Raw genomic sequence first — 24,172 nt, forward strand, 5'->3', positions numbered from 1 at the left:
GGTGAGCAATATCAGAGCCATCCAGCCATACAGTTTGGAGCCAGATGCCAGCACACACATGGATCTATTTGTGTATAAGTGGAGCTTGTGGCTTTCCCAACGTATTTTCGGTCACAAATACACTCTTTTTCAAACAGCATTTCTTCGTCTGCTCCTGATTCACCACGATTTAAATAAAGAAATACTTAGAAATGCAATTTTAAGCTTAATTTTTTGTGATTAACCACAGTTATTGTGGTTGTGCATGCATTAATTTGTGTTGTTTTGTGTTCCTCAGAGCCTCACAGTTTGGACTCAGGAGTTGGTGTCCAGTGTGGAGTTCACCAGCTTGTCTTGGGGTCAGAATTATTGTGTTGTGGCCAACTTCTCCTTCCCAACCTTCTCCATGGCTGCTTCACCAAAATCTGCACCACGCTGTGTTAAAGCTATCTCTAAAGCAGGTAAAAAAAAAAGGATGACAGACATAAGATAGCAAACATTTTTGGTTACATGATATATTATTGGAAAAATTGGAATTAAGAGAAGAAAAATATTCCTTCTACTGTTTTTTTTCTAGGGACGCTTCTGCCCATAATGTCCTTTGGGATCTGTTTGATTTCCCTGTTCCTCTTTCTACTTCTGACTGCATTCCTCCAAAAACAGAGACGGCCAACACCAGACCAAGAAAGTCATCCCAAGACTGCAGTATGATGAGTCCTTTTGTCCCAGCTGTCTTTCTTTAACCTAAAATATACTGCACAAAAGCACGCAAACAAATCAGACTCAGAGTTCATCTTTCTCCATTTCAGGCGTCTTCTCATGATCAGCTCTCTTTGGGCTTAGTTCCTATCGATCCTTGTGACATCCACTTGGAATTTGATCAAAGCTCCATCAACTCTCCTTCCAGTCTTGATTCCAATAAACACCTGACTTTGACAGCAGAGAACATGAGCTCCAGGGATCCCGTCCACTGTTACCCTGGTGCGGGTGCAGCATACTGGGACAGTGGAGGACGAGAATCTGCCATCAGCATCCAACCTGCATCTCACCTTTCTGACGAAACATGGAACAAATGAATGCCAAAGCTTGGAAGTTGTGCTTGTTGAGGCGTTTAATAGAAGATAGACTTGAATTTCATCTATGTGGGGCTGTTGTTTGACCCAGTTGCCATTTTCAAATGCAGAATCAAGGATTCCAGCTAGGCCATCTGTTTTCCCTTGAATAACATGACATGCTACCTTGGGTCCAATCACTAACTTTGGTTAAAAAAAAGAAATCAGCATATGTAGTCCTTATCTAAAAGCTTCTTGCAAATGGGATTTGTTTTCAGGTTAAAACTTGACTATTCTCAAGGAGGATGTTCTTGGTCAAGGGCCTGCAGCCTGAGCCTACAAAGCCACACGTGGCTCTTTGACCCCTCAAGGTAAAATGAAAAACAAAAATGATTTTAATTTTAAGATATTTTCTGGACTACAGTACAAAGCACATCAAGTGAAAAAAGACAATCAGATAAGTCAAACTCATCTCATTCACAAACATTTGAAGCATTTTGCAGGTTTACTCCCATTAACTGTATAAAAGAGAACTGGACGGATCGTGTGTGACATCATCCATGGAAAATCATCCAAAATGAAGCCAATTCGGTCGACATTCTTCTGCGATACGGAGAAGGAGCCAGACGACAGCTGTTGGTCTGAGTTCATGTTTCTATGGCAACTACTGTCGCCACAGAGGTGAATTGGTCAATGAAACGTTCAAGGTGGGGGCCAGCGGGTAACACACGCTTTTACTGAGGCATCTTATTGGCCAGTTTACATGAGAAAAATTAGGATTGGCAACAACAAAAAAGGTGTCACACTAAGAATGGTTATTCTGACAACACGAGGGGGGAGGGATCACTTTGTCCAGTTTCAATATACAGTCAATGATCACCCAGCGAGACTCCTGACTAGAGTACCCATTCTGCACCAACAATCCATCAAGAGGTGTGACTTCATAGTTTACCAAAGTCACGTTAAAGCATTTTGATTGATTTTGAAGCGCAGAATACCATAGAACGTTCCCGGGAAATAAATAAACACAGCCAGGATTCATACATAAGGCAGGCCAGATTACAAGGTGGGATTCCTATTGTTGAAAAATTCAAGGTTTTTAAGTGTGCCTTATGGTCCAAAAAAAACCCGGAAAGGGTCATTTAGTTCTGATTTATGAAATTCTGGCTGAGATGCACCAAGAACGGTAAAACAAATTGTGCAGATTTTTTTTTCTTCCTGCTGACATTACTCTACCTTACTACTAAATAATATCTTATTTTTGATAATAAATAACATCTTATTTTGAAAGGAAGTCATGTGAACTTCTGTCAAAACTTATAAACTATTCAATATTTTGAGCAAAGGCTACTTTTTTTATGTTTACATTTTATTTATGCCTAAACACAATAGTTTGTTTATGTTTATTATAATAGTACAAATAGCATAAATACAAATTAGTGTCTTATATTTCTAAAAGGTAAAGTAATACTTTGTGGGTCTTACTGGGTTGTTGTCATTAAGAAGTTGACGTTAATGGCCCTTTAAAGTGTTTACGGTTGCAGACCCCTGTTCTAGGTTTTTAAGTCTTTCAGATTCTTGAATAAGGAGTTAAAATGGACATCATATCATTTAGAAGCGCTTGTCTTGATTGTGGCCCCTTTTTTGCCTCACTTTAGAACATTTGGAGTTTAAAAATAGAAACAAGCAAAAGTAATAATCTGACCAAAAAAAAGAAAAAAAAGTTTTATTTCTGGAACCAAATCTTAAAAACATCCCCAGACCAAACATATCACATGTGATTTAACTTCTCAGATGGAAATACCTTTATAGACATAAAACTGAAAGCATGCTGTTTTTTTATCTTGACATGTCTTATACTGTAGCTACATATCAGCTTCGGAGCTTGAGAAGACACTTTTGGGAGAAGCATGAATTCCATGAAATGCTTTGACAATAGGAGCTTGTGCTTCAGTATTTCAAAGATTTAGAAAGATCATGTTTATTCGTTCAGGTTTAACCCTTTTGCTAGCCTGGGCACTTTAACGTTGGGAGTTGGGTCATCTACGGTAGACCCACTAGACAGTGCGCTGAACCTTTTTTTTTCAATGATTTGTGAACCTCACTGGTGTCCATGGATTACATGAAATCTTTCCACCTTTGTCCTGGTAGGGAGAACACATCAATGTAAGGGTGGGGTCATCTAAGATAGCACAAGGGTTAAAAACATTGTGTAGAGAATGAAAGGGCAGAAGCAGTAAACAAAAAAGAGATCTGCTGCTGTGAGCATTGTGCTAGCATGACCTCCTCTGCTAGTGTGTTCAGCTTTTTTGAAATCCATCAGCACATTCCTGGATTTGATCCGAGTCAGAGAACTGACCGGTGTGTTGGAGCATCAGTGAGGCAGAAATTTGGCAATCCAAGGGGGGGTTGTTTGATCAGTGAAAGATGGACATATCTGTTTGTGGTTTGAGCTCCTCACCCTTTTTGTGCTCCGGTCCAGTGCTGCTTAACAAGAAACCGCAAACCTCAAAATTCATAAACAAAGAACTAAAAAAAGCTTCTGACCCCCCACATAAAAATTAAACGCACCCACCAGCTGCAGCAGTAACTCGATGTTTTTCCGGTTTTTTTCCTCCTCAAAAGATTGATCTGTGCTTCGCTGCTGTTCATTTGTGTACACTAGAGGACCAACATGGAAACATCTCACAAAAAACTTTCAACACTATGTGGATTTTAGCGTTCCCTTCTTTGCCCCTGGATGTACCTGGTCCAGCACGCACAGACGGAGGATTAACCAACGCTTGTGCATCAGCCCATTATCACAGTTCAGACCCTTTGCTCTCCAGCTTGCTAACACATCTCTGACTTCTGCAGCATTCTGAGTCGGTTATTGAGGAATAGGAGACGAGAACATTTTCATCTACAAGCTGTGACTGACTGTCTCTATTCTCAAAAGTTTATCTTTGGCGATACAGAAACTGTGAAAAATGACATATTTTTGGTTCCAAATCGTCACTGTTTGAACAATGTGTGGAATGACAAAATGAATGTGTGTCCTAGACCCTGCTGTTTAATAAAGTTACAGAACTTTGATAAGCCTATGGAAAATGCTTAGAATTACATTATCATTTAGGCTACATTACAACAGCAAGCAGCACTGGCTGTGGCTCAGAACTGATTTGATGCTAGTACATGCAGGTTGTTGAATAACTAGTACAAAAAATAAAATGAAATGCCATAAAGAAAGTGACTATTTGAACGGTATTGTCCAATTGTGTGTGGCCAGTGCTGAACTATTTTCTTGGCCGCACGAACCCAGAGGAAGGGTTAAGTTTAGGATTACGGGTTGGGGTTAAGCTGCGTTCACACCGAACGCTACTTGAACGGCAGAGGCGGCCAGTTTCACTGTTAAGTCAATGGTAAAGATGTGATTTGAGCAGTGGGCGCAAAGGTCTGGCAGCTGCGCGATTTCAGCAGTGCAGCGCAATTTGGTACCCGTCGTAAACTGAATCGCCCAACAGTACCCGTCCAGGCTACTGTTGGGGAAATGCAGGTACACCGGGGACAATCTGTCGCAGGGAGGATGGAGCTGGAGCCATCCCACATATAAGAACATGCTTCTTGAACACGCATCAGGCCCATGTTGTTTACACTGGACAAGCAGGGAGGGGCTTTCTAAAAGACTTGGTGTCATAGAATTCCAGCTGGGTACAAATCGCAATTCCTCCTCCATAATCAACTTTCAAACGTTTACGTCCGTGAGTTGAAAGGAATGCAGACTACACGTCACTACCAAACCTGAGTCCCTTATTGCTCTGAATTCAACCTAGTTTAACTTTCAACACACGTTCAATGGCTCAGCGTTTTGAGTATAGAGCCTGAAAACGGATGTAAAAACCCACGCAGCGACAGCCTGAAAGAAACCTGCAGCTACACAGACCTTTTATTGAAAGTGGTCTCTTGAAAGTGTGTTGCCGTGGACACTGACAATGTAGCTTTACAGCTGACAAACACACTTGTGCTGTTTCCAAAAATGATAATTTCTTAACCCAAAGGTAAAAAGTTGTTGGGTTTCACTTTTTCTTTACTTTATAATAAATCAAATTTGAGCACAAATGGAGGGGGGGGGGGGGGGGGGGGGGGGGGGGTCTGTGACTGACAAATCCTCAGCTCTACATTAATTGTCTATTCCAACTTTCCTACCCACTTGCTGTTTTTGAAAATTTTATTCAAACAGAGATGACTACATTTTAAAAAATCTGAAATACTTCAGTTTCAGGTTACTTTAAACAAAGCATCAAATGATCAAACTTTCAATTATTGATTGGAAAAAAAAAAAAAAAAAAAAAAAAAAAAAAAATCGCTGGAGTGGGAACAGCTGGCTTGTGTTCAAGCCTTTCTGTGTCTGACAGGAAATGCTGAAACGCTCACTGAGTGACTCAGGCGGTTTGGCTTCCTTTTGCCCCCAGCAGAATCGGCAGCATGCTCAGTTAAAATTCATGCTGCATGAAAAAAATACTGCAGAGAAGCAACTTTTGTGCCAAGCTAAAAAATAATACACACACTCTTTGAGGGAAACGCACAAAGAACGTTTAGTTGTAGGAACAGTATTTTTATTTGGCCTCACATTTCTCTCATTCACTCCTTAATTATTTTACATCATATTTACAGCAGCAAATTACATTGTCCTTGTTTTGTCTGTCTTGCAGTGAAGCTTGGCAGTGCAATCTTGGCCTTTTCAGCAGTTATCACTGGACTTTTTGTCCTCTGACACAAATAGCCCAGAGTGGTGCAACCATGTCTGTGCTGATCCAAACCCCCTGTAAGTCCACCGTCTGCTTTGTTCATCTGCGCCAATACTAAGAAAAAAAAAAAAAGTCAAAAAGCAGAATCAGAAATTCACCAATGAAAGCAAAAAGCATAGGCAATTGTATCTACCTATCAAGGGATTGCATTGGAATTTCCTTACCTGAGCGAATTTGTGTATTTGCTCGACAACAGCAGCAAACAAAGCCCCCACGCTCTCATCAATCAGAGTCTGCATGTAGTGAACTGCCTCTTCGTCTGACAGGTCCAATCTGAATTTATCCTGTACCTACATCAAACATAAATGATTCAAAATGTAAAAGATTTATAGACGTTTCCTCTCACATATGTGGATCCTCGTCTGATCCTAGTATCAAAAAGAGGAAAATGGGGTTTTTAACATGTTCTTGTGGCCTTCTTGTCATGATGGAGGACATGTATTAGGAAAATTACGCTTAAAATTGCTTTACTGAGTATTCCTTTATTCGAATCGTTGTGAATCAGGCGCAGACAAAAGAATTCAGTTGGAAAAAGAGCTTATTTGTGACAAGCTCCATGCTCTGTTTAAACAGACAGCTATCAGAAACAGGGAGGGAAAGGGGGCGTGGGGTTGCTCTGCGCGCCAACGGTCCCGACCACAACTCAGAGGCAAATTTCTAATGAACTCCTGCCGCTCTGCAGAAGCTTGGCCCTAGGAAACAATACAAGTTTATTGACTTTACTAAATGCAGCATAATCATAATTAAAAGACCACTGGGAACATTTTTACGGTAGATCAAAAGATGATTGATATAGGACATTTTAGAAATTCTTTATAGAAATGCATGGATAAAATTTGTTCTAGACTGATTCTTTAAATTATGTGAAAAGCATTTTAGCTGCACAGGAGAAAAAAACAAGCTGTGTAAGAGTAGAGGTCTGTGAGGAACAATAACTGGACCTTCTTGACAGTCTTGTCGGGCTCCAGGGCGATGTCAGGAATATTGGCATCCACCATGAGAGAGAACAGATTCAGGATCAAATTGGAATATCTGAGAAAATAAAGAACATTTATTAAAAAAAGAATCCCTCCAAAATTTAACTCAAAGTGTGAGAATCTTCTCTTGAGCTGTAGGATTGCTACAGGTTTACAGTGCTCCCTCGTTTTATTGCAGTTCACCTTTTGCAATCTCGCTGTTTCACACATTTTTTTCTGTGAAATTTGTAATAGTATTCTTCTTCACATTTTTTATTGAAAATGTTAATGTCCATCTGAGAAAAAGTGTTTAGTAAGGGGTTTTGAAGCCTTAAAACATTTGTAATGCTACTCATGGATTTCACCTATCGCGGGTCATTTTTGGAACTTCTGCGATAAATGAAGGGCCACTTTTCACAAAAGTTTTTAACTCATATGTGTCGTCCTTAGTCTGAGGCCACTAAAAGGACACTCAGTTTAAAGCATCTCTTTTCATTCCTTAAATCCACTCATTTGCAGCTCATTTACCTGCGCAGGTGTAGAAAGGCGGTGTAGCACTGCTTCCTGAACTCCTGATACTGCTCGCTCTGCATGCCTCCCATGCCCTCCACCATCTCTTTACTCAGTTTCATGGGTGGAGGCAGCGGTTTGGGGTCGCGACCCAAGATGTAGCCAAAGTCGATGTGGAAGAGCTTTCCTGGAAAAAAACAGGAAAAAAACTTAAGTAAAAACCTGAAAAAAAAAAGATTGTATCTGATGGGAGAGCCTCCTGACCGGTCTTTGTCAGAAGAAGGTTGTCCAGGTGTCTGTCTCCAACCCCCAGGATGTAAGTGATGACGCAGTAACCCGCTGCAGAGGCACAGTGGGAGAGACATGAGTGGGATCACTGACTTTAGTCAACATGGAAAGAAGCAGAAAGATCTCCTGGGTTTCTTACCACAACTTTTAACGTAAGTGTCCATCACTTCCGAACTGATGCCGTAGGGCCCCTTTTCACTCGGGGCGTGCTTCCTAAAGAAGCTCTGTTTGGAGGAAAAAATAAATAAAAACAAGATCAAACTGATGCAGTCTCGAGTCTTCAGTGGAGGTCATGTGACTCGACTCACCTGGATGTTTCCTTCTGTTGCCAAAACTTCTGCTACAGGAACGGACTGGACGAACTGCATAAAACCTGGAAGAAGAGTTTCCATTCTTTTGGTTAAGCAGTTTCTTTCATTTCAAAGCTGGGTTGCTACATGGCAGAGGGCAGAGCTGCTCTTACCGTGTTTGCTGCTGGTGGCCAGAACTTTGTAAGGCGTCAACTTCAAGTCCAGGTTCTCCTTCCTCAAGAGCTAAACATCAAAAAACACCTTTGAATTGATTAGCAGAGAACTTTTTGTACAAAAAAAGATCAAACCAAGTGGAAAAGGTCTACATAGTTTGTGATTTATAGAAATGCTTGGATGAACTTTATTCTAACTAATTAGATCTAAGTAAATAGGCAAAGTCTTCTTACTTTATCCATGAGAGAGATGATCTGCAGGATGAGCTGGTCCTGCCTCAGATCGTCTCCGTGTTTGAAGATGACGGGGTACATCGCTCCATCCTCTGTTTTAAAAATCAACTTGGCGGGCATGAGAGCACTCTGATGCAAAAACAGGAAACAGGAAGTCCAGCATGTTGAAGGAATGACGGTTTTCATAGATTTGTTTTTTGCACATTTTGTTTTGTGTTTTTTTTTTTTGTCTTGTTTCAAGTTCTTATGTGGAATTGACTGTCAGTCACTTTTAGGTGGTTTGTTCAGCCCTTCTCCATTGTGTTTGAATTGCTGTTTCAGTTTGTGGGTCAGATCAGTTCATCAAGAGGAGTTTTCTTCTTTATTTGAGTGCATTTTATTTCTTAAAAAAAACAACTATTTTTTGTTAATTTACTTGTTGCCCTCCTTTGCTGCTCAGTCCCTCCCAACCACTTTAAAGCCCTCTGTACCTTGAAAAGTGTTGCAGTGTCCGGAACGATGCCTTTGATCTGGATCTGAGGCTCCAGAGGAAGAGGAATTGGCTCGATGTGAGAAAGATTCACCCTTTCGTTGTCAGCCAGTAAAGCTTGCAGCCGCTCCGTCTGCAGACACAAGAGAGCATGTAAACACCGTCAACTCTGGCATAGTATCCTACATCAGTGTTTTTCAACCTTTTTTGAGCCAAGCCACACTTTATCCTTGACAAAAATCCTGCAGCACACCAGCAGTCAAAAATTAAAAAAGGGGAAACTCTATGGTCTGTTTTGATCTACAGTCCCTCCACTATCTCACATGCATTTTTGTGATAATTGTGGCAGAAAAAGCTGGAAGTTGCAGCTGTTTTTCTAAAAGATGTAATAAAAGTTAAGTTAGTTTTTCAGTTATTATTTTCAACAAAATTATTTGAAATTTTACCCTGGTAGTTTTTTCCCCCTCAGTTTTTTAACATGCAATTTTATGTAACCTCACAAAAAAAAAATTCTTTCTAAATAGTGATTTATTTTATAATATTTATTTCAATGTTGGTAAAAGAAAACTAATTTTTTTTAGAAAATTTGATCACAAAATATTTGCTAAATTTTACACAAAAAAACTAACATTATATTTATGTTTATTGTAGCTACACAAAAAGTGAACATGTTGAAGTTTTATTAGTTTTCCATTTGTCTTAATCAAAGATGAAGTCTTTAAAAACTTTAACAAAAATGTTTTATTTCTTTTTAGATGATTAAATTGTTTCAATTTAGTTTAATTGTGTCTGTTGGCAACTTCACCTTAATGCTGTTTCTTAAATGTTGTTATTTCTACTTAAGCTTAACTTTTCATTTTTCAAAAGTGACTGAAGTCTGAAAGCCAAGTTGTCTTTCAATCCAGACGTTATTAGAAAAGTGTTTCAGTCAGAAAGATGACTTGGACCAAACTCTGGGATGTTTGGCTGTTAGTAAACACAAACCTTGAAGGAGAACTAAACTGTTGACCTCTGATTTCATCAAGAAGATTTAAAAACTGTTTGAAGTGTGATCGTTGTGGTTTCAATACGTTTTACAGGGAAGACTCATTTTACACTGAGACGCTGTCACTTTAACGCTATGCATCATGGGAGATGTAGTGATGCCAGTCAGATTCACTTCTCTGAGCTTCATTGTTTTGTTCACTTGTTCCACGGTCTGACACCGGATTCTGTGGAAAGCTACACCACTAAAGACGAGCTTAAGCTGGTATTTTTGTTGGAACTGAGAGACTTTACGAGCTAAATCGGAAAAAGGAAGTGAAGACTTTAACAACTTCTGATTGGTCAGACTGATGACGTATGATTAAGCCTCCAAGAATGATTGGTGGAGACAGTTAAAGGGGCGGGAAAACAGCTGAAGCTGCGGCTAAATCGCGGTACTGTCATTCTTATCAAAGTGTCTTTAATAGAATCAAATACAAAGAAAAAAGTATTTTATGATCTTTCATATTCCTAACTAACCAGTGTTTTATCAGGGCCTGTTTGGATGAACAAAGAGCTGATATCCTGGAGATGGGAAATGGTTTGAGATCACTGAAAATGGGTAATTTCCCAGGGCACACCTGACCATCTCCCACGGCACACTGGTTGAAAAACACTGTCCTAGAGCCACAAAAAATGTGTTTTTATCTTCACCTCTTAATGTCTATTGAGGTAAATATTTATCAAACCACTCTTGCTCCAAAATTAGCGTAATTTAGCATCTACTTGAAAGATAAAACATAAGTGATTTTTTTATCGCTGGAAAAAAGCCGGAAATTCAGGCGTCAAGAGGTTAAAATAAAAAGCTATAAGGTCTTTCATATAAAGCAAGAAGGGAAAACAGTTTCCAATTTAATTGATTTATTTTGGGTGTTTCTTTACTGAGGATGATTTTGCTTACCTTCTTTTTGCGATTTCCGCTTTCCCTCTGGACGGCTTTCATCAGATAAACGAGTCTGTCCACAAACGTTTGCTGAGCAGCTAAGAGTGACCTCATCACCCTGACACTCTTGTCCCCCTGCAGGGAGAAACGGATGCCGTTCAAATAACTACAGCACATCTGTTTGACAGCAAAGTTGTAAAACTGAGAAGATTGTAAACAATGTTTAGTAAAATCAGAATTTCAATGAACAATACTGTATATCAATTACAAAGCAAGCTTATCTGTGGTGCTTCTGCTTCTATCACACCAAGGCCTGTAGCATTAGCAGCAGGTCTACTGTCATTGTGGTCACACCAAACCTGCAGTGTTGTCATTTTAAAAAAATCTAGAAAATAGCAGCTCAGTGCTGAAAACAGGAAGCCATTAAGCAACTTCATGGCTTCTTGTATGAAGTTTCAAGTTTGAAAAGCAAAATAATTACGGACAGAATGTTGCTCTTTTATTATAAACTAATAATTCACAGGAACAAGGACTGAGTCCATCTCCATGCCATCACTGGGAAAAGAACATCTGCACTTTTTTTTTTAAATCCATGTTATTTGAGGGTAAATTTGTAGTCTGGGCAGAAATTCTCCAACTGATGATGATGATGAAAACAATAACAATCAATCAATCGAGGGTTCAAATCCAAGGCCAAGTCATACAAAAGATCCTAAAAATGGGACCCAATGTCTCCCTGCTGACACTCAGCATTTAGGGGCTTGGACCACCTTTTGCTTAGTGTGGGTGCCGCCCATTTCATGATGTCAACCTAGAGTCGGCCTCGGCGGCGTGTCTGCGTCTCGACCACAATAACAAACACGGAACTTTTGCAAAGATGGGTCTGCATAGTATGGAAAAAGCTCTGCCGATCACCGCTAGCTCCGCAGAGAAAGTGTGTGTTTGAGTGTGTTAGCCTGGGGCGGTGCTGGCAGCGCAAACTCTTCATGGAAGGGGCTGTTCCTCACTTTCATATGTATGAATGTGGGAACCCACTCATTCTCAGAGATTGGGAGGGGCTGGTGCTAAGAGAATAAATAATAACACAGTCCTGACACTTTGGTGCCTGAATCGAAAATAAGTCAGGTATACTGCCAAAATAAAGTTTGTAGTGGAAGAAATACCAAGTATTATGTGAAACACAGACAGATTAGTAGGATAAAAGGTTTATTGTGAATCCTTAACATCTGGCACTCACCTTCAGTAAGGCCTGACTGAACCTCCTCATGACATTCAGGTACATCTCATGAGTCTTAGGATCTCTCTGCTGAGTGTCCTGATCCTCGCATTCAACAATCACATACCTGTAGAGGAAAAAGCAGATTTTCCGCACCGTTTGTGTGACTGTCTTTGCTTTTGAGCCAAATAAATACACTATCAGCTGGACTCACCAGTATAGATAGTTGGCAAGTGTAGAATTCTTGCAAGCACGAGAAATCAGAAACGTGCATAGGTCTTGCTGAAAAATATAAAATGCACAGCATTGATTTATTCGGACTTCCTTTCTCGAGCTAGAAACAAATGATAAGTATTCTTTTGACTGCTCCTGTAGGAATCACCACAGCAAACCCTTCACCTCCCTTCCTCTTTCGGCTTCTCCCATCAGGGGTCGCCACAGCGAACAAGTCGCATGGTAAACTTGGCAATGTTTTACGCCGGATGCCCTTCCTGACGCAACCTTCTCAAACTGGGCTTGGAACCGGCACAGAGGTAGAGAAGGGAACAGGGAGCAGTCCGGAGTCCAACCCTGGTTTCACGGACGGAAGGCGCCGCAAACCAGCACGAGCTAAACCGGCTTTTCAACCAAATATCAGTAATGACCATTTTGTTTTTAGTTATTTCATTTGTCCAATTACCGGTACTTACGAGCCCATGAAATTGGGAAGGGATTGTGTTTAAATTGCCTCTTTGTTAGAATCTCTAAACCAACAACTCAGCTGCTCTCCCCACCACAGTCTTCTACACCTTTCCTCTCATTGTTGCTGAAACTTTTTTTTTTTTAAATCACACCTAAAACCTTCCTGTCTTTTATGTCACAGATACTACTCATCTTCATCATTGCCATTTAGCATTATTTTGGAAAAGTCCACATCAACATTCCTGTCCTGAATTCCAAACTTCTCCATCATTTCCTCATCACATTTCCCTAGTCTTCATGTCAATTACAATCTGCCCGAACCACCATTCTCTCCCCTTTAAGGATTTCCTGGATGACCTCAGTCATCTCCTTCCAGAACCTATCCTATAGCTCCTATCCTACCCGCAGGGGCATAACCACTGACAACATTCAACATCCAACATCACACCTTCCTCTTCCAGCTCCATCACCCCATCGGACACTCCTTTGAAAGTAAATGGTTAGTATTACCTCTAAATTATCACTGTCAGCTCCTTCCTTTTTCTGCTGTGGAGCAGAGGATGCTCCAGATGTGCCAGAAAGGATTTGTGAACTGCAAACAAAAAAAGTATAGTAGAAATAAACAAAGGTTGAGGTTTTTGAAACACCTGCTAAAAAGGAAAAATCTAAAAAGATGCATGGTTCAGTTTTTTGTCTTTCTATGTGGAGGTACAGTGGTTGCAGACTTCAGATCTTCTAACCACAGAGGAAAATCTGCCAAAAAAATCTGAGTTCATCAAGCTCATGGAAAGAGAAATAACTAAATCCTGGAAGTCTGCAGTTGCACTCCAAGCCATTGAACTTTAATCAGTCAATTTAGATGCCGGGAGTGGAAAATATTTCAAAGCTCTAAAACTCTAAACAGGAGCACGCTGACCTGTCCAGAGGAGAGTCGTCTGCTAGTCCCTGACTGTCTCTTTTGCTGCCTGGCTCCAAGCCTCCTTGAATATCACCAAAGTTTTCATATTTGAGTGCCTGCACCAGCTGGAGAAGGTACATCAGCAGGTCCTGCAGAGGAGACATGTCAAATCATTAGAATTGGCCAACAAAGTTTGTTCACCAAAGCTCCAACCATAAGGATACCTCATCTTCGGCCTGCTGCAGGCGAGCCACAGCATAGCGTCTCACGGTAGGGTTAGTGAAGTGAGATGACAGGAGCTCCAAAGAGTCCTCCACATCCATAGGTTTCCACTTTCCCAGCAGCTCCAGTGCCTGCTTTGCCTCCTGCGGTAGATCCCAGTTTACGCACTTGAGGAACTTTGTCAGTGCCTGGGGTCCGAGGAAGAGGCAGCAGTTACTGAGAGTGCAATTATGGGAAGAATAACTGCGAAGAAGTGGTCTAAATGCCCACCTTCTCCTGGGTGGTGAGGTAGTATCTGAATTTCCACACCAGGTCCTGCTCTTCAGAGCTCAGCTGTTTGGTTGGAGGGTAACTCACAATGATCTGTTGATGGCATGCATACACTTCTTTGTCATTTGATTGCTCACAAAGTACTTTATCCAGAAAAAGAGTGCACAGAGTTCCCTACGTTGAGCTGGTCGCGTGTGGCGGCGTTGGGCTTCAAGTCGTGATCTGACGGCCCACTGCGAAGGCTTCGAGCCAGTTTGTGGTGCTTACTCTCTACTAGGTTCTCCTGTAAGGCAACAGAAAGGGGACAGCACACCTTTCACCATTTAAAAATACTAATGTGAACAAAATAAATGATTTGTGGTCTCCTACCATTCCTATCTGAGGGTCAGGAACTTTTACAATGTCACTACTTGTGAGAACGGGTATTGCCTCATCTCCATCCTGGACAAAAACAAAACATTCATCATTGTCAACTGGTTTTCTTTATATATTTACAGTATTTGGTAGTGACATATCTGTTGTGTTGAATGCATGTTTAAGCTTCCTATAAAATTACCTTTTCATAGTAGACGATGCTGCACTCTTTGTCATTTGTTTTGACACGAGGAAATTCCACCATGAGGTACATAAAATTGGAGCTACGCTTCTCACTCTGAAGGAACGCGTTTAGGTTTGGAATTAAAAAAACCCAAAACATATAAAACACAGTTATTGCACATAAATACAGCCTGGGAGAGGCTTATTTGGAACTGACACAAACAAATCAATTTTTAGCATTTCACCTCATTGATCATCTCAATCTCTCTGAAGGTTAGCCGGTCCAGCCAGTCTACCTTCACCATGTGTCCCTGCCGATGTGCTTTTGTCAGCTGGATTGACAAAAGAAAGCCGTTTTATCAAAGTAATAAAGAAACAAAAACTACAGAGTGAGGTGTCACAGAACTGCTTCTACCAGAACAGCTCCTGTGCAAATTGCTCGATCTATCATGCAAACACAGTCCGTTCAGTAACTCCACACATACACTCAGCATCTGCGTCACTCATGAGTGGGTAAGCGTGCTGGTTGGAAGTAGGAAGCCCACGAATGAGCTAGCTGGTATTAGTTCTCACACAGGAAGCAATGGCTGCAGTCTGATCACAAGACTAGATGGAGAGTAGGTTCCTTACGTTCAAGACAGAACTTAAAAGAACTTTAGTTTTACCAAAACAGAAAGTTCATTAGATAAAATCTTAATAGAAAATTCCGCCAAACAATCAAACGTTGTTTATGGACTCCTTACTTATGCCCACGTTAACACAAAATCCCTACATGCACACACACACACACACACACACACACACACATCAATGTATGGCAACTTTGGAAAATCTGTGTGATGCCTTTACAATCAAACAGGTGTTCACACCAAACCCTGATCAAAATGTTTATGTGGAACCGCTGAGCTTTTCAGCTCTTGAGCATCTTTTTTACAGCTTTCCCAAACAGTACTTCGCTGACAACAGAGGACATGTTAACTTCCTGCCACAGCCCCAACTGTCCTGATGTGGTAGTTATTATGGAAATGGTTCATGATACCTACAGATTTAAAACCAGACACATTTTGACCAGGACCTTCACATAGACCACAAACATTCTGCATTCCCAACGCTAACTCCTCCACTCCTACTTACATCACTTAGTACCTCCAGGTCAGGACCCTGGAACAGATGATGGTTTAGAGAGGATCCAAGAGGTTTCCTCTTTACCCAATTTTTGTTTTGTGTTTCTTAGTTTTGAAAGAACAGACACTGAAACGGTGCCCTAACCACTATACTTCCTAATTTGCACCACAAACATACCTTGGCGAGTCTGCCCATCTGATCCTCTGCCAGGCTGCTGCTGGTACGGCCTGGTGTGGTGGTAGGCTCCCCGCCGTCCCCCTCCACCCCCGGCCAAACCTTTAGATCATGCATGCCTTGCCGAAACATACTTGAAGAGACAATAGAGGAAAAAAACAGGACAGGGCTTAATAAAATGTGAAACTACAGCTGGTTTCTTAGGTTGCAAAATCTCAACGCATAAAGACCCTCTTCATTGAAAATTGTGTTTTTGGCTTTTTAAGCCATAAATTTTGATGATGAAGGACATGTATATGGAAAATTAAGTTTTAAATTGCATTTTATGAGTATATCTTTATTCAAATCGTTGTAAATCAAGGGTAGATGAAAAAATGTGGTTGAATAAAAAAATATCACGTTTGTAACCTAGAAAATACGTAAAAAGCTTCCTGCTCTGCCTCATTCCGATGCATCCACTTGTGGACGACTAGATCCATGAACGTCTTTGTTTTCCTCGTCTGAACTAAAAAACTTTACAGCTGGATAGCTCCAATATTATTCACCATTTTGTTGCAGTGGTAATGTAAAGTTGGGGCTATGATGAGCTGTAAGCTAGTGGGAGAGAACGTAAACAGATGGGTGACGGGAAGTGGGGCTGGGCATACTCTGTCCCAACGGTCCCGCACACAATTTTGAGGCAAATTTTAATAAACCACTGCACCTCCAGAGAAACTATACTCTAGAAAAAGACACCATTTTTTTGTTTTTGTCAAAAAATGACACAATCATGATTAGAAGACCATGGGGGGTGATTTTACAATAGATCAAAAGATGAATGGAGTGGGACTTCCACCTTTAAAGTTCAAAAGCAGACTCACCCATATTTGCCAAACAGGGTCACAGTGGTTCCCCCAACAGGGACGGCTCTGCCAGGACCATAGATGTCCCACACCGTGAGAGCAACCTGAGCACTCTGAGGAAGGTCTGGGTATTTGACCGGCAACCGCAGCCACTCGTTCCAGCTGAACAGAGAACGCCACAAAGTGAACACAACTAGAACATTTCACTTTGGTGGGACTTAAAATCCAGAAGAATTCAACAGATTCTCACTTCCAGCGTGTGCTAAATGCTTTGTAAGACGTGCAAACGGGCAAAGCTAAAGGTTTCCCCTCAGCGAACACCTGACAGGTGACATAAAGGTCTGAGCAGTTCTCCTGGTAGAGGCCGGAGAACCGCAGCATGGGGTCCTCCAGCAGGGCTTTGTAGCTCTTGGGCTCTCGCTTTCCTTCCAAACTTCCACTGGAGGCACAAAAAAAAAGAAGAAAAACACATTTGTTTTGCGTTTTATGTCTTTAACTTAACACAAACAATAAACAAAAGCAGGAAAACATGTTAAAATAGAAGGTTTTACTGACAAGACTTAAGCACACAACTCATTCTTGTCATAATATAATAATGGGATTTGCTTTTCACTGCTTGTGTTCAAATGGCGAAACACATGAACACATCATCAAGTCAATTATGAAACACAAGCCTGTCATTAATCAACTACACCGCTTGACCTAAACAAGAAAGAAACAATCGAACTCACATCTTAAGTTGAACGTTGATGTCCAAATCACAACTGTAGACATAGTTAAATTTGTCAGTGTCCATCTTCCGACGGAAAAACACTATTTTCTGCCAGGGGACTCGACCACTTCAACATGAAATCCCCGACGGTTATGTGAGACTTTTGCGACAAGGCCTCAAGTCGGCACAGAGACACTCTGAAGAGTCGCGTAAACAAGGTGGCCGCAGAGCTGAACTCGTTGCCAGTTCACACACTACGTATGAGAGGCAGTACAAAACGCGTATTTACGACAAAAATGCTGTTTTCACAGCGGTTTCACTGACATGATTAGAGATTCTTTTTTGTCAAAACACAACACTGAAGCAGCCGCAATCTACATCCAGCCTAAAGCAATCGAGCACTGACGCACGATCGGTGGACTTCAGAGCGAACTGATTTATTAAAGAAAAAATAAAAGGAGCTTGGCTTTTTTTATTCTGAAAAAAAAAAAATAATTCAAAGGCAATCAATCTATATAGTCCTTATTTGAACGGTAGGGATGGTTTAAAACCTACAAAAGCAGAACAAGCATTGTGTTGTTTTTCGATTAGTCGTGACTGTTAACGGAATCCAGGAAATTTACTAGGGGGCGGAGCTTGAAACGGTGTTAAAGGAACAATGCATAAAAAATAGCAGAAAATTAAAACAGCAGACCCAATTTATATATAACTTTAAAGGAAGACAGGCTCAAAAACTCAAACTCAATCAATCTATAGATTTCATGGACAACTTAACTGCTACATTATAGAAATGTACATAGAATTAGTTTATTTCCCTAAAGAAGAAGAAAAAAAAAAACAGGGTATATAAAACTTAGTTGGGATAATTAATCATGAATTGATTGGAGAATCATCCATCATCATCTGCTGAATCCCATTCAGGTTCAAAAGGCTACTTGAATCAACCATTCATGTATATGAAGACTGGACTGAGCGAGTGTGACGTCGCCCGAAGAAAATGGCTTAGTTCTTACTCCAACCAACTGAAGTTTAGTCATTCGCCTTTTTTATTTTATTTTATTTCTTTTTGCAATTCGGACGCTGACATGTTGGACCCATTGACTGTAACAGAGAACTGGACTGGGCAAGTGTGATGTCATCCATAGAAAATGCCTTACTTCCTGCTCCAGCAAAATGAAGCCAATTCAGTCACCATTTTCCGTGATACGGACGTCACCATGTTGGAGCCAAACGACATAAGTAAACAGTGATTGATCTCAGTCAACGTTTCTATGGCAACTACTGTCACCAGTCAGGAGTGAGCGTGTTTGAAATCCACACCCCTTCCACCGAAAATAGGCTCAGGATAATCTGTCAATCAAATGTTTGAGGTGAGGGGCATTGTTCTTTTACTGAGGCATCTGATTGGTCAGTTTATAACTTGAATAACTTGCGAAAGATAAAAAATATCATGAAAAAAAAAAAAGATTAACAAGATGTTAAGAAAAAATCATCAAAGCCAGAATGGATATTCTGACAAGTAGAATCACCAAGTAATAGATAATTATTTCTCGATAAAAATCTATGGAATTTTGGCTTTTTGGAGACCGGGGGAATATCCCTTTTGGTCTACACCCCTACCATTGAAAGATAGCTCCAGGGGATCTGCCAATCAAACATTTCGAACATTAGACACGAGACCAGCAGGCACCACAAGGTTTTATTGAGGCAACTGATTGGTCAGTTTATTACTTGCAATAAAAAAAAAAAAACAGTGAAAAAAGAAGAATTAGCAAGATCATGTTACCTACTTACCTGGCGGAGGCTCTGGGGAAGACCAAAGAAACGCTGGAAAGACTATGTCTCGGCTGGCCTTGGAATGCCTCGGGGTACCCCAGAGGAGCTGGAGGAAGTGGCCGGGGCAAGGGTAGTCTGGGCATCTTTGCTTAGATTGCTGCCCCCGCGACCCGGTCCCGGATAAGCGGAGGTAGATGATGGATGGATGTTCCTTACTTACTTACATACTTATGTTAAAAAAGACATCAGAGCAAGAATAGTTATTCTGACAAATATAATAACTAAGCTGTAAGTGGCTGGATAGTTTAGTTGTCGGGGTGTAGGACTGTCACCTGGGTTTACTTCCCAAGGCATGCAATGAGCCAAAACTAAATAAAACTATTAAACTAACTAACTAACTATTAAAACTTGGCCCGAAGGTGCCTCCCACCAGCTACAGGACTGCTTTGAAACAACAAATTGAGAGATTTTCGACCACCCAGACCTGGAGGAGCACACAGCAGCAGTCCTGTGCTATATCAACCATTGCACAGACACTGTTACTGTGGACAAGCACATCCGAGTGTATCCAAACCAAAAACCCTGGATGACCAGAGAGGTCCAGCGAATGCTGCGGGAGAGGAACACAGCCTTCAGGTCCGGTGATAGGAACCTGTACAGCTCTGCCAGAGCAAACCTGAAGAGAGGCATTCGACAGGCCAAAATGGACTACAAGCAAAAAATGGAAGACAACCTCAAAACAAACAACACACGGCAGGTTTGGCAAGGGATCCAACATCTAACCAACTACAGACCAAACCTCACTGCTGTTGATGGGAACCCCTCACTGGCAGAGGAGCTTAACCTCTTCTTTGCCCGCTTCGAGGTGGAGCCACCAGAGACAGCTTCATTACAGGCATCAGCGAACAACAGCCCCTCCCTAAGGGTAGAGGAACATGAGGTGAGGCGCACGCTGAGGTCTGTGAACCCGAGGAAGGCTGTCGGACCTGATGGCATCACTGGACAGGTGTTGAAGGACTGTGCGGACCAGCTGGCGGGGGTCTTTACTAAGATCTTCAATCGTTCCTTACATCAGTCCATCGTCCCACACCTGCCTCAAATCCTCTACTATTGTCCCTCTGCCCAAAACATCCGCAATCACAGGCCTCAAGGACTATAGACCCGTCGCCTTGACCCCGATCATCACAAAATGCTTTGAGAAACTGGTACGCAACCACATTACCTCATGCCTTCCATCAACACTTGACAGCTACCAGTTTGCATACAGGGCGAACAGGTCCACAGAAGATGCCATCACCACCACTCTCCTCACTGCTTTGTCCCATCTGGAGCAACCAGGGAACTACGTGAGGCTGTTGTTTGTGGATTTCAGTTCCGCCTTTAACACCATCCTCCCTCACAGACTTGTTTCCAAGCTGGAGGCCCTCGGACTCCCCACCTCCACATGCCTCTAGATTTTGGACTTCTTGACAGCCCGCCCCCAGAGGGTTAGAGTAGGGTCCCACATGTCGACAGCTCTCACCCTCAGTACCGGCTCCCCACAGGGCTGTGTGCTGAGCCCCCTGCTCTACACCCTCTACACACAAGACTGCACCTCCACTCACCCCAGCAATACCATCATTAAGTTCGCAGACGACACCACAGTAGTGGGGCTTCTCTCTGGGAATGATGAGTCTGCTTACCGGGACGAGGTGGAGCGGCTCTGTGTCTGGTGTGAAAAAAACAATCTAATCCTCAACACAACAAAGACCAAGGAACTGGTGGTGGACTACAGGAGGAAAAAAACAGACATTCAGCCACTGTCTATTGGTGGGGATTGTGTGGAGAGGGTGGCTGCTTTCAAGCTCCTGGGCATCAGCATTGAGCAGGACCTGACCTGGAGCGCCAACACCACTGCTCTGGTGAAGAAGGCCCAGCAGAGACTGTATTTTCTCAGGCTTTTAAAGAAAAACAAACTGAGTGAGAAACTGCTGGTGTCCTTCTACCGCTGCTCAATAGAGAGCATTTTAACGTACTGTGTCTGTGCCTGGTTTGCCAGTTGCACAGCTGCGGCTAGGAAAGCTCTCCAGAGAGCCAGAGAGTCACCACGAGAGCCCAGGAGGTTCCTCTCCCATCCCTGGAGGAACTGTACAGTTCCCGCTGCCTAAAAAAGGCTCAAAACATTCTGCTGGATCCATCACACCCCGGACATTCCCAGTTTGAACTGCTGCCTTCAGGCAGAAGATACAGAACAATTAAAACAAGGACAAACAGATTAAAAAACAGCTTCTATCCGAGAGCCATTGTGGCCTTAAATGCTGATAAAGTTAATTTATTAGGGAAGCGTGCAATAACCGGAGAAGGTGTAACCTCCTTTTTATATTTTGTTGTATATTTTTTTAACACATCTTTCTTATATTGTCTTATTTCGCAGTTTTTAGTTTTTTTTTATTCTTACTTGACTTTTTATTCCACCGGAAAAATTGCACTGTAATTTCGTTGTACATGTACAATGACAAATAAAGATATTTCTATTTCTATTCTAAAAGAAAATTTCTATTTGGGTCCTAAGGCAAGATCCTTCACGCTGCTGCCTCCCTGCGCCTTGAAAATACAGGGTTGTGACAGAAAGGAATCTGGCATTAAAGCTCTCTGCCAAATCACCTGTCAGAATCAGTCAAAGCTGATTCGCTGTGGGGATCCCTAACGGGATAAGCCAAAGGGTAAACAACACAATAACTAAGTTATAGCTGTCTATTTCTCAATAGAAGTCTAAGGGATCTTGGGATGGAACCAGCGGGTACTTCCTGTTTAGAACTTGACGGGGGAGAAGTCACTAAATCCAGTTCTCGTACACAGTCAATGGAGCCAACCCAGTTCTTGGGCAAATGCGGAGTACACTCTGAACAGATCACTAGTCTGTTGCAGGGGCACACAATCACATTCATAGGAACAATTTAGATCAATAACTGGAGGATCCATTAAATATTAAGTTTGTCAAACAGAGTTTGATCAATTACTTGAGAGGGAGTAGGAGGAAACAAATAAAATCCCACCCCCAATTTCAAGGCTAAATTTACGTAGAAAATGTCTCTTAGCAAAAAATAGTACACTTAAAATTTATTTTATCAACTTGAGAGTAAGTAATACAAGTAACCATGCACGTGTAGTGTGGGAAGTATACTAACCGAATACTTCTTCAGATTAAATTTAAATATTTCAAGTTTAAAATATGTAGATAGTATGTAAAAAGTAAAGTTCATGTGTACTGTCTCACTTTTATTGTAGACTACGTGTACCTGTAGTACATAATATAGATTTATTTTTGCTAAGAGGTTTTATTTTATGGTATAACAATAACTAGGACATAGAAGTGAAGTTTTGCTTACATGTCACATGAAAAATATTGGGAATAATAAAAAAAAAAACTGCAAACACAATTTGGCTCTCATCAGACTTTATTAACATGTATATTGTACTTTCTGTATCTTTTCAAAAAGTGTACATCTATTTTGCATTAATGTACTGTATTACATAGTATTATAAAAACAAATGTTCATGCTTTCAAAACAAGACGACTTCCAGTCCGAATGAGAAAAGTCTTTTGCATTAAGGAGAAAAAGACCCACAGTCAGTTCACAAGAGAAACATTCATTTGCTATCAGCATTGAATGTGTTTTGGTAAACAATAAAATATACAAAAAAATCTTAAAAACCTAAAAAATGATAAAAGTGTTTCTATTACAATGTTTGTTTTGACATTCATCACAAATTTGCAATGTTTAACAGTATTATGTACAAACAGAGTTGCTAACATTTCAAAATGAGCATGATGAGCACAACATGTTTTTTTCTGGTTGAGCTCAACACAAAAGATTTTCCGATTAATGTTTCCAAAAATGATGCAAAAATGAGAATCTCGTAAAACGTTGCCGTTAAAATCCACTTGTCTCCAATGAAGTTCACGTCCGTGAAGTTAAAAGGCGTGGTGGTGAAATCCTCCTCTGATTGGAAAAATTCCTCCCAGTTGACCACCCAATGATCAAACACTGGATATGGTTGTCCGCTTTTTAGAAGCTCATGACATTAAAACACATTTGTGAGAGACAAAATGCAAAACATATTTTTAAAGAATCTATTTGTATCTTGGTGCAGAAAATAATGAACAAAAAATCTAATTTATTTGTAAAGTTAACCCTGGTTGTCAATGACAGAGTTTAAATATTCCCTCTAGGTCTTCGTTGGGTTTGAACAAACTGTAGCTGTTATTTTGGTCCATTTCCCATCACTGATCTCTTCTAACCCTTGTGCTGTCTTAGATGACCCCACCCTTCCATTGACGTGTTCTCCCTACCATGACAAAGGTGGATAAAGGTGAAGAGGATTTTTGTGTAATCCATGGACACCAGTGAAGATCACTGTCTTGTGGGTCTAGATGACCCAACTCCCAACAATAAAGTTCCTAGGGTAGCACAAGGGTTACCCAAGCTCCTTGCTTATTGTGGATTGGCTCTTTCCAGTCTTGTTCGGGTCTACAATCTTGTCCCTGGTGTCTTTTTCCAGCTCTTTGGTCTTGGTCATGGAGGAGAGATTACAGTCTGACTGTCAGTTAATCCAGGTAACCACTTGAGGATAGAAGAACTTCTTAAAGAAGAAATAACAGATGTGTGAAGGACAGAATTCTTGTTTGTTTGTAGGAGCTAAATACTTATTTTCTTCACCATAAAACAAATAAATTATTTAGGAATATCAAAATGCAATTTCCTAGAGTCTCTTCTGTCTATCCTGTCTCTCACAGTTGAGGTGCAGCTATGATCCAGATCAAACGTTCTTTTATTATAAATTTATTTAAATGATAAACATAATAGATCCACCGAATCTCTTTAAGTTGCAGAATCAGTGACTGACATACTTTTTATCCACTGTGTTATTAAGTTGAAGGCAACAGATGAGACAAGATTAAACATAGTTGTACATTTTGTGTGAAAGAAGGAGCAACATTGACTGATCAACACTCTGACTCTTGTGTGGAGGTAACAGAGAAGATATGTGAAACAGCGTGTTATGAGGCTCCAGGGCCTCCTGTGACAGGCTGA

At 41.0% G+C, this 24,172-nt stretch overlaps 1 protein-coding gene and 1 long non-coding RNA gene across 3 annotated transcripts; one reads left to right on the plus strand and one right to left on the minus strand.

Moving 5' to 3' along the window:
- The first annotated feature begins 258 nt into the window (after positions 1–258).
- Positions 259–3,071, plus strand: LOC110017094. Its single transcript, XR_002875321.1, has 3 exons — positions 259–440; positions 557–684; positions 789–3,071. It is a non-coding gene; the product is annotated as an uncharacterized LOC110017094 (long non-coding RNA).
- A 2,533-nt stretch (positions 3,072–5,604) lies between these two features.
- pik3c3 (phosphatidylinositol 3-kinase catalytic subunit type 3) lies at positions 5,605–17,722 on the minus strand. 2 transcript variants are annotated; one of them, XM_011487581.3, is made up of 26 exons: positions 17,341–17,722; positions 16,860–17,048; positions 16,628–16,771; positions 15,771–15,900; positions 15,603–15,629; positions 14,714–14,800; positions 14,488–14,583; positions 14,301–14,372; positions 14,110–14,214; positions 13,932–14,024; positions 13,664–13,849; positions 13,458–13,588; positions 13,052–13,133; positions 12,075–12,142; positions 11,882–11,987; positions 10,663–10,779; positions 8,740–8,871; positions 8,270–8,398; positions 8,036–8,105; positions 7,881–7,945; positions 7,712–7,796; positions 7,549–7,623; positions 7,303–7,471; positions 6,760–6,850; positions 5,983–6,108; positions 5,605–5,872 (listed from the first exon to the last, which is right to left on the minus strand). In XM_011487581.3, the coding sequence occupies exons 1-26, from the start codon at positions 17,403–17,405 to the stop codon at positions 5,858–5,860; spliced, it is 2,655 nt and encodes an 884-aa protein (XP_011485883.1). In that variant the 5' UTR covers positions 17,406–17,722; the 3' UTR covers positions 5,605–5,857. The 2 variants fall into 2 exon arrangements, with proteins under 2 accessions (XP_011485883.1, XP_020567366.1); XM_020711707.2 differs by lacking the exon at positions 15,603–15,629 and having other exon boundaries at positions 5,624–5,872.
- Positions 17,723–24,172: the final 6,450 nt, after the last annotated feature.

Source organism: Oryzias latipes, chromosome 18 (genome assembly GCF_002234675.1).
Source record: "Oryzias latipes chromosome 18, ASM223467v1".
NCBI classification, from domain to species: Eukaryota; Metazoa; Chordata; class Actinopteri; order Beloniformes; family Adrianichthyidae; genus Oryzias; species Oryzias latipes.

Excerpts from the sequence above, each read along its gene's own strand:
- pik3c3 (XM_011487581.3), bottom strand. The coding sequence starts at position 17,405 with ATGGACACTGACAAATTTAACTATGTCTACAGTTGTGATTTGGACATC. Across the intron at positions 12,143-13,051 it reads CTGACAGTGATAATTTAGAG|CAAGACCTATGCACGTTTCT; the intron begins GTAATACTAACC and ends TATATTTTTCAG. Across the intron at positions 11,988-12,074 it reads CTTGCCAACTATCTATACTG|GTATGTGATTGTTGAATGCG; the intron begins GTGAGTCCAGCT and ends TTTCCTCTACAG.